The 17,612-nt window shown below is 62.7% G+C and overlaps 2 protein-coding genes and 1 pseudogene across 2 annotated transcripts; 1 reads left to right on the top strand and 2 right to left on the bottom strand.

Moving 5' to 3' along the window:
- Positions 1 to 356: 356 nt before the first annotated feature.
- Positions 357 to 839, bottom strand: LOC139001185 (S-phase kinase-associated protein 1 pseudogene; annotated as a pseudogene).
- Positions 840 to 1,760: 921 nt separating this feature from the next.
- On the top strand, positions 1,761 to 9,953 carry SH2D7 (SH2 domain containing 7). Its single transcript, XM_070402936.1, has 6 exons — positions 1,761 to 1,936; positions 2,998 to 3,087; positions 4,433 to 4,598; positions 5,674 to 5,847; positions 6,459 to 7,076; positions 9,367 to 9,953. Exons 1-6 carry the CDS (start codon positions 1,761 to 1,763, stop codon positions 9,415 to 9,417), a joined length of 1,275 nt encoding a protein of 424 aa, XP_070259037.1. The 3' UTR covers positions 9,418 to 9,953.
- Positions 9,954 to 10,161: 208 nt separating this feature from the next.
- Positions 10,162 to 17,182, bottom strand: CIB2 (calcium and integrin binding family member 2). Its single transcript, XM_070402935.1, has 4 exons — positions 17,068 to 17,182; positions 12,972 to 13,119; positions 12,054 to 12,249; positions 10,162 to 11,090 (listed from the first exon to the last, which is right to left on the bottom strand). Exons 1-4 carry the CDS (start codon positions 17,134 to 17,136, stop codon positions 11,069 to 11,071), a joined length of 435 nt encoding a protein of 144 aa, XP_070259036.1. The 5' UTR covers positions 17,137 to 17,182; the 3' UTR covers positions 10,162 to 11,068.
- Between the last annotated feature and the right edge of the window lie 430 nt (positions 17,183 to 17,612).

Consider the following 17,612-nt stretch of genomic DNA (forward strand, 5'->3'; position numbering starts at 1 on the left):
AACGGTGGCCGTGCTGCAGCTTCATTCGGGGCTGGTCTTTTTTTTATGTATTTTTATTTTCTTATTTATTTTTTTATTAGTTAAGGTATTACAGATGTGTCCTCATCCCCCCCCCCCCCGTTAACCCCCAACCTCTCCCCCACCCCTACCTCCACCCCCCACCCCCGCACACTCATGCTCCCATCCCCCCGTTGTCCACATCCATTGGTAAGACAATACTCTGCTAATACAATTGATTTGCTACTGCCTGTGTCCACCCTTTGCCTAATATTAACGATTATAAGCAGCGCAGGGCGACTAGTATTCGGAACAATCCTTCCGGTGTTCCAGCGTCGGGCACAGCTTTTCACTCCTCTTCACACCGCCGGTTCTCCCTGCGGACCTGGGCTTCCTCCTCTGCCGTGAAGCCGTTTTTTTATGTCGAAGGTCTTGCGAATCTCGTCCGGGGTTTTCCCCTCGATCGCCTTGGCCACCGTCTTGCCTGTAGCATCCAGCAAACCTTTGATGTCTAAGCAGTTTGCAGCCAGAGTGAGTTCAAACAGGGCTCCTTGGTCAACGCTGAGGAATCCTTGGTCCCAAAGAGGAATGTGATCCGTCCGCTTTTCCTTGTTCTCCTCGCCCTCGGGAGCGGGAGGGTCATCCCTGCGGTGGGTGCACCACGGAAGGAGCGTTTGCAATGTTGCTGCACCCACATTGGGTAGAGGAACCGGGTCATCGTCGCCTTCACCGTCCATTCCCAAGTCTTCCAACAGGGTCTTGGTCGCCACAGATTGTTTGGCAGTTTCAACATCCACTTCAAATATCTCTCCATCAGAACTCTGCAGTTTAATCGGAGGCATGCTGCTCGGTCTCACGGAGAGCGGCGGCCGGAGGCTGACGAGAGCCGGGCAGCGTCCGCAGAACCCAAAGGAAAGAGGTGGAGAGCAAGGCCCTCACCCAGGTTCTGTGCTTTATGGTCTGGTTACATCTGTATTTATACCAGTTGATTCCAATCCTATCAATCTCTATTCCAAAGATTAGGGTGTTTCTCATCTCCATTCCAGGGAGTAGAGGTTATGTCGCTTAAGCGTGATTGTTGGTAGTTAAAGTGATTAACTGCCCGCCCGGCACTTAGTGAAGGGGTTTTATTCCCTCCATGACTTCAGGGAAAAATCCCCACCCGGGGAAACAGCCTTTCTCGGAGAGGTGAGCGGGGCTGGTCTTTATTTTATTGTTTAAAATATATTTTTATTGATTTCAGAGAGGAAGGGAGAGAGAGAGAGAGAGAGAGAGAGAGAGAAACATCCATGATGAGAGAGAATCTCGGATCCGCTGCCTCCTGCACGCCCCACACTGGGGATGGAGCCCGCAACCCGGGCCTGTGCCCTGAGCGGGATTCGAACCCTGACCTCCTGGTTCCTAGGTCGGCGCTCACCACTGAGCCATGCCGGCCGGGCCGTGCATAGAATTTAAACCCCCTGCTCCCTGCACAGCGGCCGTGCTGTGGGCTTCACTCAGGGCTGGTCTTGAGCTGAGAGAAATGGGGAAAGAGGTCAAGGCCAGTGGGCCACTCGGGGATCCCCTCCCCTCCCTCTCTGGGTGCAGGGGCGACCCTCCCCCAGTGTCTCCAGTCAGCCAAGGGGAGCCAGCCACCCGCCCAAGGTGACAATGGGCCCTTGTGTGCGGCTGGCGGTTGGGGCGGTGCGTGCAGGCAAATGAGCTGGGGTGCCTGCAGATATAGGGCCTCCTGGCCTCTGCTCCCGCCTCAGAGCTCGGCCAGCATGCAGGGCAGCCTGGAGCCGCTCGGCGGGGGCCGGGCGCCCGCGGGGCCAGGGGACAGCCAGGCCGCGGCCGAGCTGCAGGAGCTGGCCCTGAGGTGGTTCATGGAGACCCAGGCCCCCCTCGTCCTGCAGGACGGAGCCCTGCCCCCCTGGTTCCACGGATTCATCACCCGCAAGTAAGGGCAGGCGCTCCCCCTCCCCCCGTCCACCTGCCCCGGCCTGGCCCACAGCCCTGTGGGGAGGAGGAGAGGGTCTGGGGTCTTTAGGACAAACCTGGTTCCCACTTTCTCCCTGGGCTGGGCAGGGACCCCGGGAAGCTGTGGGCAGGCGAGCAGACTGGGGGGCTCCCCGTTCCCTGGGGCACCGGCTCCCGCTCGGCACACAGACTGGGTCCCGGACAGGCAGCAGGGGCGGGGTGGCTCTAAAGAACTTGATGAGCCCGGCCGGTGTGGCTCAGTGGATAACACGTCGGCCTGCGGACTGAAAGGTCCCGGGTTCGATTCCGGTCAAGGGCATGTACCTTGGTTGCGGGCACATCCCCAGTGGGAGATGTGCAGGAGGCAGCTGATTGATGTTTCTCTCTCATCGATGTTTCTAACTCTCTATCTCTCTCCCTTCCTCTCTATAAAAAATCAATAAAATATATTAAAAAAAAGAAAAAGAACTTGATGAGCCCAGCCGGTGTGGCTCAATGGTTAAAGCGTCTGCCTATGAGCCAGGAGGTCAGGGTTCGATTCTGGTCAAGGGCACATGCCTGGGTTGCAGGCTCCATCCCCGGTGGGGGGCGTGCAGGAGGCAGCCGATCTACGATTCTCTCTCATCATGGATGTTTCGATCTCTCTCCCTCTCCCTTCCTCTCTGAAATCAATAAAAATATGTGCTGTTGGGTGTTTTTTTATTTTTAAACATCTGGGGGCCTGTCCCACTCCTCATTTAGGCCGAGCGTTGTTAGTGACGAGGCGACCAGTTCTCAGCGGGGACTGTCCCAGGCAAACCTGGGGGTCCAGACACCCCGGAAACAAGGGCCAAGTCCAGCCGGCGTGGCTCAGGGGTTGAGCATTGACCCCTGATCCACGAATCATGGATCGGCTGCCTCCCGCCCGGTTCGGTTCCCCGCCAGGGCACAGGCCCGGGTTGCCCAGGCTCGGACGGACGTCTGTGCCCCCCGGGGGCCGGGCCGGGGCCTCTCAGGGGCTGGAAGGGCAGGGGCCCAGCTCACGGCGTGCCCCCCGCCCAGGCAGGCGGAGCAGCGGCTCAGGGACCAAGCTGTCGGCTGCTTCCTCGTCCGCCTCAGTGACCGGGCCACCGGCTACATCTTGTCTTACAGGTAAGAGAGGAAGCCTGTGTGTGTATGTGTGTGTGTGGGGGGGGGGGGGGGGACTAGGGGACTGGGGGGGTTGTGGGGGCGCCCAGGCTCGGGCTCCATAACCCAGCCTTGCAGGTAAGCGCAGGCCTGGGGGTCCCCCATCCCTCGCTCCCTGGCCACATAACCGTGATGGCGAACCTACGACACGCGTGTCAGAGGTGACACGCGAACTCATTTTTTGGGTTGATTTTTCTTTGTTCAATGGCATTTAAATATATAAAATAAATATCAAAAATATAAGTCTTTGTTTTACTGTGGTTGCAAATATCCAAAAATGTCTCTATGTGACACGGCACCAGCGTTCAGTTAGGGTTTTTCAAAATGCTGGCACGCCGGCTCAGAAGGTTCGCCGTCACTGGGTTAGGGTGAGGCTCCAGCCGGGAAGGGGTGGGTGGGGCAGGAGGAACTCCGAGCTCAGGATAGGAGGAGGAACAGCAAGTTTTTCCCTTTTTCTTTTCTTTTTTTAAAAAAAATATATTTGTATTGATTTCAGAGAGGAAGGGAGAGAGAAACATCAATGATGAGAGAGAATCATGGATCCGCTGCCTCCTGCACATGGGACCGAGCCCACAACCCGGGCATGTGCCCTTGACCAGGAATCGAACCTGGGACCCTTTGGTCTGCAGGCCGAGGCTCTATCCCCTGAGCCACACCGGCCGGTCATGTGTCACCCTTTATTTATTTATTTTTAAAATATATTTTATTGATTTTTTACAGGGAGGAAGGGAGAGGGATAGAGAGTTTAGAACAGTGGTTCTCAACCTTCCTCACGCCGCGACCCTTCAATACAGCTCCTCATGTTGTGGGGACCCCCAATTTCATGGTTACAAATTGAACATCATGAAAGCATCGTGATCAATCACAAGAACAATCTGTAATTATAGATGTGTTTTCCGATGGTCTTAGGCGACCCCTGGGAAAGGGTCGTTCGACCCCCAAAGGGGTCCTGACCCACAGGCTGAGAACCGCTGGTTTAGAAACATCGATCAGCTGCCTCCTGCACGCCCCCCACTGGGGATGTGCCCGCAACCAAGGTCCATGCCCTTGACCGGAATCGAACCCGGGACCCTCCAGTCCGCAGGCCGACGCTCTATCCACTGAGCCACACCGGCCGGCCATGTGTCACCCTTTAAACGCTGCACCCAGCTGAGTGCGTCCCTCCTGCCCCGTGTCCCTGCCCCCCTGACCCCCCCGGGGCAGGCCTTGTGCCTCCGGGGACCCTGGCTCCGGACCCTGCACATCCACCCCCACGGGACACACCGCCCGCCCGGCGGCCCGAGGGGTGTCAGCGCCTGTCCTGTCGCAGGGGCAGCGACCGGTGCCGGCACTTTGTGGTCACTCAGCTCCCCAACCGGCGCTACCTGGTCTCGGGGGACACGCACAGCCACCCCAGCCTGGCCGCGCTGCTGCACCACCACCAGGGGGCGCCGTTCGAGCCCTTCGGGGAGACCCTGGCCGCGGCCTGTGCCCGGGTAGGCGCCCCTCTTCCCTGGGGTGAGGGTGGCGGGCGGGGGAGGGGGGGTTGCCCAGGCCTGGGGTGCCCCCCACTCTCTCCGGGCCGCACACACGCCTTTTCCTCCCTTTTTCCTGCCGGCGGGAGCTCTCTGCTCGCCCCCACGGGCCCTACGAACATGGTTATTGTTTTATGTTTTATTAATCCTTACCTGAGGGTATTTCCATTGATTTTTTTTTAAGTTTATCTTTATTTAATTTTTTTAATGAAAGAGATGGTCTAATGTCTGTCCTTCATGGTTTTTTTTAAAATATATTTTTATTGATTTTTTACAGAGAGGAAGGGAGAGGGATAGAGAGTTAGAAACATCGATAAGAGAGAAACATCCATCAGCCGCCTCCTGCACACCCCCCACTGGGGATGTGCCCGCAACCAAGGTACATGCCCTTGACCGGAATCGAACCCGGGACCCTTGAGTCCACAGGCCGATGCTCTATCCACTGAGCCAGACCGGCTACGGCCATGGTTTTTTTTAAAATATATTTTTATTGAGTTCAGAGAGGAAGGGAGAGGGAGAGAGAAACATCAGTGATGAGAGAGAATCACGGATCTGCTGCCTCCTGCACGCCCCCCGCTGGGGATCGAGCCTGCAACCCGGGCCTGTGCCCTGACCGGGAATCGGACCCGGGACCCTTCAGTCCACAGGCTGATGCTCTATCCACTGAGCCACACCGGCCAGGGCCCGTTTATTTTTAGAGAGAGAGTGGGAGGGAAGGGGGGAGACAGAGAGAAACATCGATGTGAGAGAGACACATCCATTGGTTGCCTCCCACATGCACCCCGACCTGGGCCAGGGATCGAGCCCGCAACCCGGGCGTGTGCCCTTGACAAGAATCGAACCCGGGACCCTTCAGTCTGAGGGCTGACGCTCTGTCCACGGAGCCACACCGGCCAGGGCCCGTGGTCCCTAGTTGCCAAGGGGAGCCTGAGGCAGCGCCTCCCCACACTCAGGGACCTGGGGGGGGGGTCATGTCCCAGGCCCTGTCCGCAGTCCCTGTGCGACACCCCCTGCCCCGTGTCCCCCGCCCCCCCAGCCGCAGGACGAGGACCCCTACGACGCCATCACCCTGGGCCTCCACCGGGACCCCCCGGGCCTGGGAGATGCACCTGCCGGACCGTCCCCCTGGGGGCGCCCAGACCAGGCCGGCAGCCCCCGCCTCCCGCCCAGGCCTCGGGACCCCTTCCTCCACGCGGAGCGGAGCCCGGAGGTGGGTCCCTGGCACCCGTGGGAGGAGGGGGGCGCGGGGTGGGGAGGATGCTGGGCTGCTGGCCGGGAAGGCGGGGCCACCTTGGCTGCCCCTCAGGCTGCGAGGGGTGAGCCCAGCTCAGAGGCGGGACCGAGGGGCTGCGGGCTGGGGCCGTGGCTGCCTCTGTGGCCTGTCATCTCTCTGAGGCTCGGGTCACCTCCTACCCGTCCTGGGAGCCCCCCCCCCCCCACACACACCGCGGGAGCTCACCTCCCTCTGTTGCAGGAATGGAGGATGATGCTGGGGGGGGGCGGGCAGATCAGGGAGTGGGGGTGCAGGGTGCTGGGGGGGAGCAGGGGACCACCTGGAGGCGGGATAAGCTTGGATGAGAGGGAAGCCTGGTGACCCCAACTTTGAAGACTGTGCGCAGGGTCCCCTGTGGCCGCTGGCTGGGTCCCAAGGCCATGCACCCAGCCCCGGGCGCAGGTGGGGGAAACTGAGGCCAGGGTGGGGCGGGGTGGGGTGGGGTGGGGTGGGGCAGGGGGGCTCGGCTCATCCCAGGGCCTCAGTTTCCCCGCCGGCCTCCGAGCCGCGGGCGACCTCGACGGGGTCCACTGTCCCTCGCTCCCCAGCCCCGCGGCCGGGTGCCCCGCGTCCCCGAGAGGAGGACCTCGCTCCCGGACCCGTCGGATGGGGGCTCCCGCGACACGGTCTACGCGGAACTGAGGAAAGTGACGCCCGCGGGCAGCCAGGCCTGCGCCCCCGACACGGGGGCCCAGAGGCGAGGCCGGGACGGAAGAGGCCAGCACAGGCCCGCTGGCCGGGGGCCCCCCCTCTCCCCGGGGACCCCAGCTCCCAGCCCCGCGGCATCTCCGGCTCCCTGGGGCCGCCTCCTGCCGCCCGAGGCTCCGGGACCCTCAGCTGCCCCCTGGAGCCAGGGGTCCCCGCGGCCCAGCCCCCGGGCCCAGCCCAGCTCCCCCGACACCTACAGGCTCATCAGGACGGCGGGCTCCCTGGAGGAGGAGGCGGGCGATGAGCCGGCCCCGGGAGGAGGCAGCGTCTACGAGCAGATCCCAGGCTGCTGGGGCGGCCCCGCCAGGCCCCCGGTTCCCGGGGCGGGTCTCCCGTCCGGCAGGCTGTGGGGGCCCACAGACGGGGGCTATGAGAGGATCCCGGGGCCCCCTGAGGCCAGGAGCCCCTGTGAGCAAAGCCCAGCGGCCAGGAGCAAGGACGCCGGGCGGACACACAAGGTGGGCTCCACGGGGGGCGGGGTGCCCTCGGGGAGCAGCTGGTGGGAAGGGGGACCCTCCCTTCCTCTCTCTCTCTCTCTCTCTTTCTTTCCTTCCTTCCCTGTTAAGCCTCACCCCAGCATATTTTTTCCATGGATTTTTAGAGAGAGAGAGAGAGGAAGGGATGGAGAGAGACAGAGAAACGTCGACGTGAGAGAGACATCCATCGGTTGCCTCCCGCACGCACCCCGACAAGGGCCGGGGACCGAGCCTGCGACGGAGGGACGTGCACTTTTTACCAGGAATCGAACCCGGGACCCTTCAGTCCGCGGGCCGACGCTCTACCCACTGAGCCACACCGGCCAGGGTCTGAGGTCTTTCTCTGGAGCCGACCAACGGGGGCTCCCTGTCCCCCCCACCCCCAGGCTGCTCCGGGGGTCCCAGAGCCCCTGAGAGGTGGAGAAGGGGTGTCCGGCCGACGTGTCTGGGGCGGCCACTCCCTGCCACGTGACTCTGGGCGAGGCGGTTTCCCTGGCAACGCACGGTGACCAGATGTAGCAAGACAGGTTACAGGAAGCCCGGTCACCTTGAATTCCAGAGAAACCAGTCCTTTTTTTTTTAAGGATAAGTATGTTCCAAATCCGGCCATTATTCAGTGCTTATCTGAGCTGTAACTGGGCATCCTGTATTCTTTTATTTTTTTTAAATATGTTTTTTATTGATTTTCAGAGAGAAGGGAGAGGGAGAGAGATAGAAACATCCATGATGAGAGAGAATCATGGATCAGCTGCCTCCTGCACGCCCCACACTGGGGATCGAGCCCGCAACCCGGGCCTGTGCCCTGACCGGGAATCGAACCCTGACCTCCTGGCTCCTAGGTCGACGCTCAGCCACGGAGCCACGCCGGCCGGGTGGGCATCCTCATTCAGCAACCCTCCCCGGGACCCGCGTTCCCTCAGCTACGGGAGGGGGTGCCCCAGGGGCAGCACGTAGAGCAGCGATTTGCAACTGGGGTGCCTGGGGAATTTTTAAAACACTGGAGGCCCGGTGCACGGATTTGTGCACCCGTGGGGTCCCTCGGCCGGGCCTGCGGGGATCGGGCTGAAACCGGCTCTGCGACATCCCCCGAAGGGGTCCCGGATTGTGAGAGGGCGGGTCTCGGGTGACGCACCCCAGAATCGGGCTCCCTCCTCTCTGGTTCTGGGTGCGTCACCCGAGAACTGCAGCTGCCAAGTCATGGCAGCTCGGCAGCTCCTGCGTGGAGCGTCTGCCCCCTGGTGGTCAGCGCACAGCATGGCTACCGGTTGGAGCGTCTGCCCCCTGGTGGTCAGTGCACAGCATGGCTACCGGTTGGAGCGTCTGCCCCCTGGTGGTCAGCGCACAGCATGGCTACCGGTTGGAGCGTCTGCCCCCTGGTGGTCAGTGCACATCATGGCTACCGGTTGGAGCGTCTGCCCCCTGGTGGTCAGTGCACATCATGGCTACCGGTTGGAGCGTCTGCCCCCTGGTGGTCAGTGCACAGCATGGCTACTGGTTGGAGCGTCTGCCCCCTGGTGGTCATTGTGTGTCATAGCTACTGGCCAGTCAGCAGGTTGCTTAGGCTTTTATATATATAGAGGCTCTACCTGACTTTTTGGTCAGGGGCACTGACCTCTTTCCCCTTAGATTGTCAAAGAAAAAAAAAAAGAAAAATGACAACAGCTTGCCCGGCCGGCGTGGCTCAGTGGTTGAGCCTCGACCTATGAACCCGGAGGTCAGGGTTCGATTCCCAGGCAGGGCACAGGCCCGGGTTGTGGGCTCCATCCCCAGTGGGGGGCGTGCAGGAGGCGGCCGATCCATGATTCTCTCTCATCACGGATGTTTCTCTCTCTCTCTCCCTCTCCTTTCCTCTCTGAAATCAATAAAAATATATTTTAAAAAAATGACAACAGCCAATACAACAATAGCCATCGAAGTTATACCTATTTTTGGGGTCAGATTGGCAAAGAAATATCCTTTTTGCTGCACCGCAGAATGGCAGCCAGTAGGCTCTGTGCGGGGGATGGAGGAGGTTGAACGCCGCTGGCCTAGAAGGTCATGCCGGGCGCCTCCGCACGCTCAGCACGCGGCCTCCTGAGCCAGGAGAGGGAGGGCCGACCCTGCAGCCCCCTCCCCCCCCCCCGACCCCCCCCCACCACCCCCTGCACTGAGGGCTGGTGGTGGAGCTCCCGCGGGAAGGGCCTGACCCCGGCCCCGGCCCAGCCCAGGCTGGTGTGACCCTGGTGCCCTCCCCGTCCCGGACCCTGGCTCAGCACCTCTTCCCTCCTTGCAGCCCCACAAGTACCGGCGGCTCTTCTTCGCGGACAAGAAGCCCAGACCCTGAGACCAGGCCTCCGACCTCCCCCGCTCTGGGTCTCCTGGTCCCCGAGCCCGGCCAGGGTCCCCGGGAGGCCCTCAGCCCCGTCCCCCCCCACCCCCGGCCTGGGAGGGAGCCAGGCTCCGAGACACCCAGGAGGGACCTGCCAGTCGCCTGCAGCTACGTCCTCTCTCCCAGGGCCGCCCTCCTGTCCAGAGAAGGAGCCCAGCCCCGGCCGGTGTGGCTCAGTGGGTAGAGCGTCGGCCTGCGGACCGAAGGGTCCCGGGTTCGATTCCGGTCCAGGGCACGGACCTCGGTGGCAGGCTCCTCCCCGGCCCGGGCCCTGGTCGGGGCGCGTGCAGGAGGCAGCCCATCGACGGGTCCCTCTCCCATCGATGTCTCTCTCTCTCTCCTCCCTTCCTCTCTGCAATCAATAAAAAGTATATTTAAAAAGAGAAATGGGAGCTGTCGGGACTGAGCAGGGCCAGAGCCGGTGCCCGGCACGTGGTGGCCCCGTCAGTGTCCACGGAACCACGGTCGTCAGGGAAGGAACGGACACGATCCTCATGAGCATCCGCCCCGCGTGGGGCTCCCCTGATGATGATGGGGGGGGGGGCGCCCTCCTCCCGCAGACCCGGGCGCTGAACCCGGCTCAGGGGGGAGGCAGGGCCAGCCCGGGGGTGAGGGCCCACGGAGGGAGGATCGAGGGTGAGGAGTGAGCGAGCGACGTGGACGCTGACCAGACGGCAGACACAGACCAGACGGCGCGGGGACGGGAAAGCCTTTTACTCTCAGTTCACAGGCCTGTGGGCAGCGCACGCCCGTGAGGACGCCCCGTCCACACCTTTGGGGACCCCTGGACCTGCTGGGGCAGGACCCCAACAGGGAGGGCGGACACCCGGCCGGGGCCCTGGGGCCCCCGGTTCCCACGGCTTCACACGGGGACGGGCGGGGGGTGGGGAGGCTAGACGGGGCGGGCGGGGCGGCGGCAGCCCAGCGCGGGGTTCGAGAAAGATTGCATAGTTCGTGGAGATTTCATCCTCGCCCGGCCGGCCGGCGTGGCTCCGTGGCTGAGCGTGGACCTAGGAGCCAGGAGGTCAGGGTTCGATTCCCCGTCAAGGGCACAGGCCCGGGTCGCGGGCTCCATCCCCAGTGGGGGGCGTGCAGGAGGCAGCCGGTCCATGGTTCTCTCCCATCATGGATGTTTCTCTCTCTCTCCCTCTCCCTTCCTCTCTGAAATCAATAAAAATATATTAAAAAAAACAAACTTCATGCTCTTCTCCCCCCTTTGCCCTGGGTAGCCCGGGCGTGTGTTTCTAGCTCACAGACTGGTTGGTCCCCGCCCCCCAGGTGCCCGGCCTCCCCCCGGGGGGCATTTCTATGGGGGGGCGGGGAACCAGGCACAGGGGGGTGGGGGGCAGAGGGAGGGCCTGTGAGGGGCCGGCCGTGGGGCTGGGCCGGACCACAGGGGCCTGGCGAGCCCTGCCCCCCCCCCCCCCGCCCCTTCCCTCCTCCCGCCCCTTCCCTGTGGAGGGTTTTTTGCTCAAAGGGCCGAGGACGAGTCGGTGGGGGTCAGCCCCCGAGGCCGCAGCTCCCGTCCTGGTCCTGGGAGGTCAGAGCTGTGCAGACAGCAGAGGCGGACGGCGGGGGGCGTCGGGGCCGGACCTGGGCCGCGTCCTCAGATCCGGACGTGGAAGGTGCTGGAGAGACAAGGGCGGGAGAGGGTGAGGCCGGGGCTGGGGGTGAGGCCGGGGCTGGGGGTGAGGGGCCTGGGCTGGGGGGGAGGGGCCTGGGCTGGGGGTGAGGCCTGGGCTGGGGGGTGAGGGGTCTGGGGGTGAGGCCTGGGCTGGGGGGTGAGGTGTCTGGGCTGGGGGTGAGGGGCTGGGGGGAGGCTCCTCAGGGAGAGGCTGAGGGCTGGCCGTGTCCGGGACCCTCCCCGCCCCCCCCCCCCCCCCCCGCCATCACCACAGGCCCCAGGCCCCATCCTTCCTGGGGGGGCTGGTCCTGTGGGGATGGGGGGCCCGGCACAGGCTGGGGGTGAGGTCCCGCCTCCCGGCCACCGGGCCTGCGGGCACCACGTGTTTTCGCTGTTGTTTTTGAGCCAATTCCTTGATTTTATTTTTATTTATTTATTTTCTGCGAACGAACCCTCACTGTGGCTTACAATTCAGTGCACCTTTCTATCTGCTCCTGCTGTTTCCTATTTATTTGCTTTTTTTTTTTTCCTCAATGTTCCTTTATTCTTCCTTATCTTACCAGGTGCGCTTAAAATGAGCTGATTTTATTTATTTTTTTATTCATTTTCTGTTCATCCTCACCGAAGGACAATTTTCTATTTATGTTCAGAGGGAGTGGAAGGGAGGGGGAGAGACAGAGAGAAATATCAACGTGAGAGAGACACCTTGCTGGGCTGCCTCCCGCACGCGCCCCGACCACGGCCGGGGACGGAGCCCGCAGCCCAGGTGACGTGCCCTTGGCCGGAATCGAACCCGGGGCCCTTCGGTCCGCGGGCTGACGCGCTACCCACCGAGCCGCACCGGCCGGGCACGGACACGGCCGTGGTTGTGAGCGGTGGCAGGGCCTCGGCCCCGGGCCCCGGGAGGCAGGTCCCCCAGGCGCAGCCCACGCCGCCCCCGCCCCCGGGGCCACCCCCCCGGGGCCACCTGAGGAAGTCGGGCGCCTTGGCGATCATGTCCTCGAAGTCGGAGAGGCCCAGCTTGCCGTCGCCGTCCAGGTCGGCCTCCTCGATAACCTTGTCGCACACCAGCACCACCTCGTCCTCCTCCAGCTCCGACTTGGTCAGCCGGGCCAGCGTCATCTCCAGGTCCTCCTTGCAGATGAAGTTGTCCGTGTTGAAGTCTGTGGGGGGAGGGGGGACCCGGGTGCGGGGGGGAGGGGGGTGCTCAGAGGAGGGACGGCCACCCCGAGCACCTCCCCCGGCCTCGCTGCGAACCCACCAGGGACCCGGGTCCCTGTCCCCAAGCTGGGGGGGGGGGCGGGCGGGAGCAAGGGGCTCGCCCACCGGCAGCTCTGCACCCCCCTGTGGCCCCCGCAGCCCCACAGACACCCACAGACACCCACAGCGGCCGAGACATGTCAAACGGCCACATCTGAGCCGGGCCGGTGTGGCTCAGTGGTTGGACGTGGACCTAGGAACCAGGAGGTCAGGGTTCGATTCCCGGTCAGGGCACAGGCCCGGGTTGCGGGTTCGATTCCCAGTGCGGGGCGTGCAGGGGGCAGCCGATCCGTGATTCTGTCTCATCATGGATGTTTCTCTCTCTCCCTCTCCCTCTCCCTTCCTCTCTGAAGTCAATGAAAATAAAAGGTGGCCGGGGACAGGTCTGTGCGTGGGCCTCAGCCCCTCCCTGGGCCTCGGGGTCCCCCCCACCCCCTCTGTCTGAGGACACACGCGTGTCCTGGGCTGGGCAGTGCACAGCGCCCCCTGGTGGCCGACGGGGACAGGGCGGAGGGATGGGCGGTGCACGGCGCCCCCTGGTGGCCGGCGGGGACAGGATGGAGGGCGGGACCGGCCTCACCCCTGCAGCCTGGCCCCCGGAGCTCACACCCCGCGGGCTCCTTACCGTAGATCTTGAAGGCGTAGTTGGCCTTGAGGTCGCGGGGCGCCGACTCGCAGAGCACGGAGAACATGTCCACGAAGTCGTCGAAGGTGAGGTTGCCCTCGCCGTCCTCCGAGAAGGCCTCCACGATCCGCTCCTTGAAGGGGTTCTCCTGGGGGGGGGGCACTGCGTCACCGGGGCGGGGGGGGGCGCCCAGGAGGACCCCAGGCCACACAGCTCACAGCCCACGGGACCCTGGAGGGTGGCTGAGCCCCCCCGGGCCTCGGTCTCCCCATCGCCCAGGGCCTCTGTCTCCCCATTGCCCCAGGCCACTGTCTCCCCATCGCCCAGGGCCTCTGTCTCCCCATCGCCCAGGGCCTCGGCCTCCCCATCGCCCAGGGCCTCGGCCTCCCCATCGCCCAGGGCCTCTGTCTCCCCATCGCCCAGGGCCTCGGTCTCCCCATCGCCCCGGGCCTCTGTCTCCCCATCGCCCCGGGCCTCTGTCTCCCCATCGCCCGGGGCCTCGGCCTCCCCATCACCCCGGGCCTCGGCCTCCCCATCACCCAGGGCCTCGGCCTCCCCATCGCCCGGAGCCTCGGCCTCCCCATCACCCCGGGCCTCGGCCTCCCCATCACCCAGGGCCTCGGTCTCCCCATCGCCCAGGGCCTCGGTCTCCCCATCGCCCAGGACCTCTGTCTCCCCATCACCCAGGTCCTCTGTATCCCCATCACCCAGAGCCTCGGCCTCCCCATCACCCCAGGCCTCTGTCTCCCCATCACCCAGGGCCTCGGTCTCCCCATCACCCAGGGCCTCGGCCTCCCCGTCACCCAGGCCCCCGGTCTCCCCAGCGCCCACCCAGCGGGGCTGTGACAGGCCTGCGTGGCTCGACCACGGGAGGTGCACCAGGCCGGCTCCTGGCCGAGCTCGCCGTGACCTCACGTCACACTGTGGCATTCGGGTGAGCTCAGGGCGTCCTGGGTGGCTCAGTGGTTAGAGCGTCGGCCTGCGCACCCAAGGGTGGCAGGTTCGACTCCCGGTCAAGGGCACGTGCCTGGGTTGTGGGTTTGATCCCCGGCCACGGGCGTCTGGGAGGCACCCAATTGATGTGTCTCTCTCACGTCGATGTTCCTCTCTCTTCCGCTCCCTTCCACTCTCCCTAAAAAAGCCACTGGAAAAATACCCTTCAGTGAGGATTAAAAAAAAAAAAGGAAGAAAGAAAGAATGAGTGGAGCCCGGCCGGCGTGGCTCAGTGGCTGAGCATCGACCTACGAACCAGGAGGTCAGGGTTCGATTCCCGGTCAGGGCACAGGCCCGGGTTGCGGGCTCGATCCCCAGTGGGGGGCGTGCAGGAGGCGGCCGATCCGTGATTCTCTCTCATCACTGATGTTTCTCTCTCTCTCCCTTCCTCTCTGAGATCAATACAAAATATATATCTATTAAAAGAAATCAATGGGAATAAATTCCCTTGGGTGAGGATGAACAAAATAAATCCCCCCAAAATGAAGAAACAAACCAAAAGGATGAGCAGAGGCTCAGCAGAGCCCAGGTGCTCCCTGGAGGAGGCGCTCGGGGGGCGAGGCCGGGACAGGGGCGCCTCCGGCCGGGACGTGTGAGGGGGGACGACGCCCTTGAGCGTGGCAGCCGTCTGTCCGCTCAGCCCGGGTCGGGCCAGCCCAGCAGGAGGCAGAAGAGGGGCAAGTGGACGGGACGAGCAGGAGGGTCGGAGAGCCCATCAGGCCCGGGCTGGCCATCGCCCGGCGGCCGGAACGCTCCCGGCCTGTGCAGGGGCCACCGACGCCTTCCTCCGGTCCCGGCCACTCAGGGCCGCCCTCCCGGAGGCTCAGGGACACCCGCGGGGCTCCCGCCCCCGCGGCCTCCTCCAGTGACCCCGACCCCGGGCTCCGTGCCCGCTCCAGCCGGGCCGGGCGCCTGCCCCTCGGGACGGAGGTCACAGCTGGGACACAGGCCCCGCGAGGGGCGGTCTGACAGGTCCCCTGGGCCCCAGGGCGTCCTCGTTGGTGGAGGGCAGGCACGTCAGGGGTGAAGGAGACACGGATGGAACTTTTATTTATTTTGCTGTTTTCTTAATCCTCACTGGAGGGTATTCTTCTTTTCTGTTTTAAATGAAGCTTTTAATATAATTTTATTGATGTCAGAGAGGAAGGGAGAGGGAAGGAGGGAGAGAGGAACATCCATGATGAAAGAGAATCATGGATCGGCCGCCTCCTGCAAGCCCCCCGCTGGGGATCGAGCCCACAACCCGGGCATGTGAGCGGGAATCGAACCCGGGACCCTTCAGTCCGCAGGCCGACGCTCTATCCACTGAGCCACACCGGCCGGGGCTGGGTGACACTTTTATGCCAAACGCAGATGTGGTCTGAGGACCAGAGGCACTAGCCCCACCTGGGAGCCTCTTAGGAGAAACACAACTTTGGCCCTGACTGGGTCGCTCAGTGGTTGGAACGTTGGCCCTCAGACCAAAGGGTTGTAGGCTTTTTGTTTTTGTTTTAATTTAAAAAAAAAATTTATTGATGTCAGCGAGGAAGAGAGAGGGAGAAACAGATAGACACATCCATGATGAGAGAGAATCCTGGATCGGCTGCCTCCTGCACGCCCCCCACTGGGGATGGAGCCTGCAACCCGGGCATGTGCCCTGACCGGGAATCGAACCCGGGACCCTTCAGTCCGCAGGCCGACGCTCTATCCACTGAGCCACACCGGCCAGGGCCAGGGCTGTGGGTGTGATTGCCAGTCAGGGGCATGTACCGGGGCTGCAGGTCTGATCCCCCCACCCCAGTCGGGGCACGTGTGGGAGGCACCTAATCAGTGTGTGTGTGTGTGTGTGTGTGTGTCTCTCTCTCTCTGTCTCTCGCCCTCCCTCCCAACTCTCTCTAAAAAATTCAACGGGCCGGAACCGGTGTGGCTCAGTGGATAGAGCGTCGGCCTGCGGACTGAAGGGTCCCAGGTTCGATTCCGGTCAAGGGCATGTACGTGGGTTGAGGGCACATCCCCAGTAGGAGGTGTGCAGGAGGTAGCTGATCGATGTTTCTAACTCTCTATCTCTCTCCCTTCCTCTCTGTAAAAAATCAATAAAATATATATATATATATTTAAAAAAAATAAAAAAATAAAAAAAATAAAAAATTTAACGGAAAAAATCTCCCCGGATGAGGATGAACCAAAGAAACGAACTAACACCACAACCTTGGGGGCCCCCCCCACCTCCTGACCTCCTGAGCCCCGGCCTGCATTTCCCACGACCCCCACCCAGGGGGCGCCTTGCAAGTTAGAAACCTGGGAGCGATGCTGCGATGAGCCTGCAGTGAGAGGCCACAGCCAGGCGAGGGGGGGAGAGAAAACTTATCTAAAAGAGCAGACGCGGGCCGGCCAGCGCGGCTCAGAGGCTCAGCTTCGACCTAGGAACCAGGGGGTCCCGGGTTCGATTCCCGGTCAAGGGCACAGGCCCGAGGGGTGGGCTCCATCCCCAGTGGGGGGCGTGCAGGAGGCAGCCGGTCCATGATCCTCTCTCATCATGGATGTTTCTCTCTCTCTCTCCCTCTCCCTGCCTCTCTGAAATCAATGTAAACATATTGAAGAAACAGCCCTGGCCGGTGTGGCTCAGTGGATAGAGCCTCCACCTGCGGACTGAAGGGTCCCGGGTTCGATTCCCGTCAAGGGCATGGACCTCAGTTGCAGGCTCCTCCCCGGGCCCTGGTCGGGGCACATGTGCAGGAGGCAACCCATCGATGTTTCTCTCTCTTTCCCTCTCTCTCCCACTCTCTCTAAAAATCAATGGGAAAATATCCTTGGATGAGGATGAAAAAAATAAAGTAAAATAAAAATAAAAGGAAAAAGCAGACGGAAGGGCCGTGAATCACCGAGCCCCGCAGGCCTGGGCAGCGGGGGGGGGGGGGGGGGGCTGTTCATGGCAGCCCCCCAGAGCCCCGCACACAGCTCGCTGACTCACAGGGCAGCGAGGAAACCGAGGCGCAGAGCGGCGACGCGTGGAGCCCGTTCAGAGGGACAGGGTCCCTGTGCCCCGCCCGCCCGTCACCCCCCTTCCTGCTGCCCCCCGAGGCTTCCCCTGCTCCGCCCGAGGCAGCGGCCCCCCCTCACCTACCCGGAGCTCCGGCATCTGGATGATCAGGCTCATGGGCACGTGGACGATGGGGCTCTTCCTGTAGTCCATGGGGACCAGGTTGGGGGCCAGCTCGTAGAACCGCGCGTGCAGCCTGGGGGTGCGGCGGGGGAGAGGAGGCGCTGCAGGGGGGTGACCCAGTCCCCAGGCCCGGGCGCCGGCCCTGGGTGGTTTAGCGACAGAATCTCAAAAGCTTTAAAAGTCTATCCCTCCAGCCCGGCCGGTGTGGCTCAGTGGTTGGCCCTTGGACTGAAGGGTCCCGGGTTCGATTTCCGGTCAAGGGCACGTCCCTCGGTGGCAGGCTCCTCCCCGGCCCGGAGCCCGGTCCGGGCTCGAGCAGCCCATTGATGGGTCTCTCTCACATCGATGTTTCTCTCTGTCTCTCCCTCTCCCTCCCACTCTCTCTAAATCAATGGGAAAATATCCTCGGGGGGAAGATTAGCAACAAAAGGGGTGTGTGTGTGTGTGGCTCCTGTAATACTTTCAACAATAACGATAAAGTTTTAAAAAGGGAAAGATTGGGGAAA

The sequence above is a fragment of the Myotis yumanensis genome, unplaced genomic scaffold, assembly GCF_028538775.1.
Source record: "Myotis yumanensis isolate MYYU_CA2020_CCGP unplaced genomic scaffold, mMyoYum1.0.hap1 SCAF_128, whole genome shotgun sequence".
Taxonomy (NCBI): Eukaryota; Metazoa; Chordata; class Mammalia; order Chiroptera; family Vespertilionidae; genus Myotis; species Myotis yumanensis.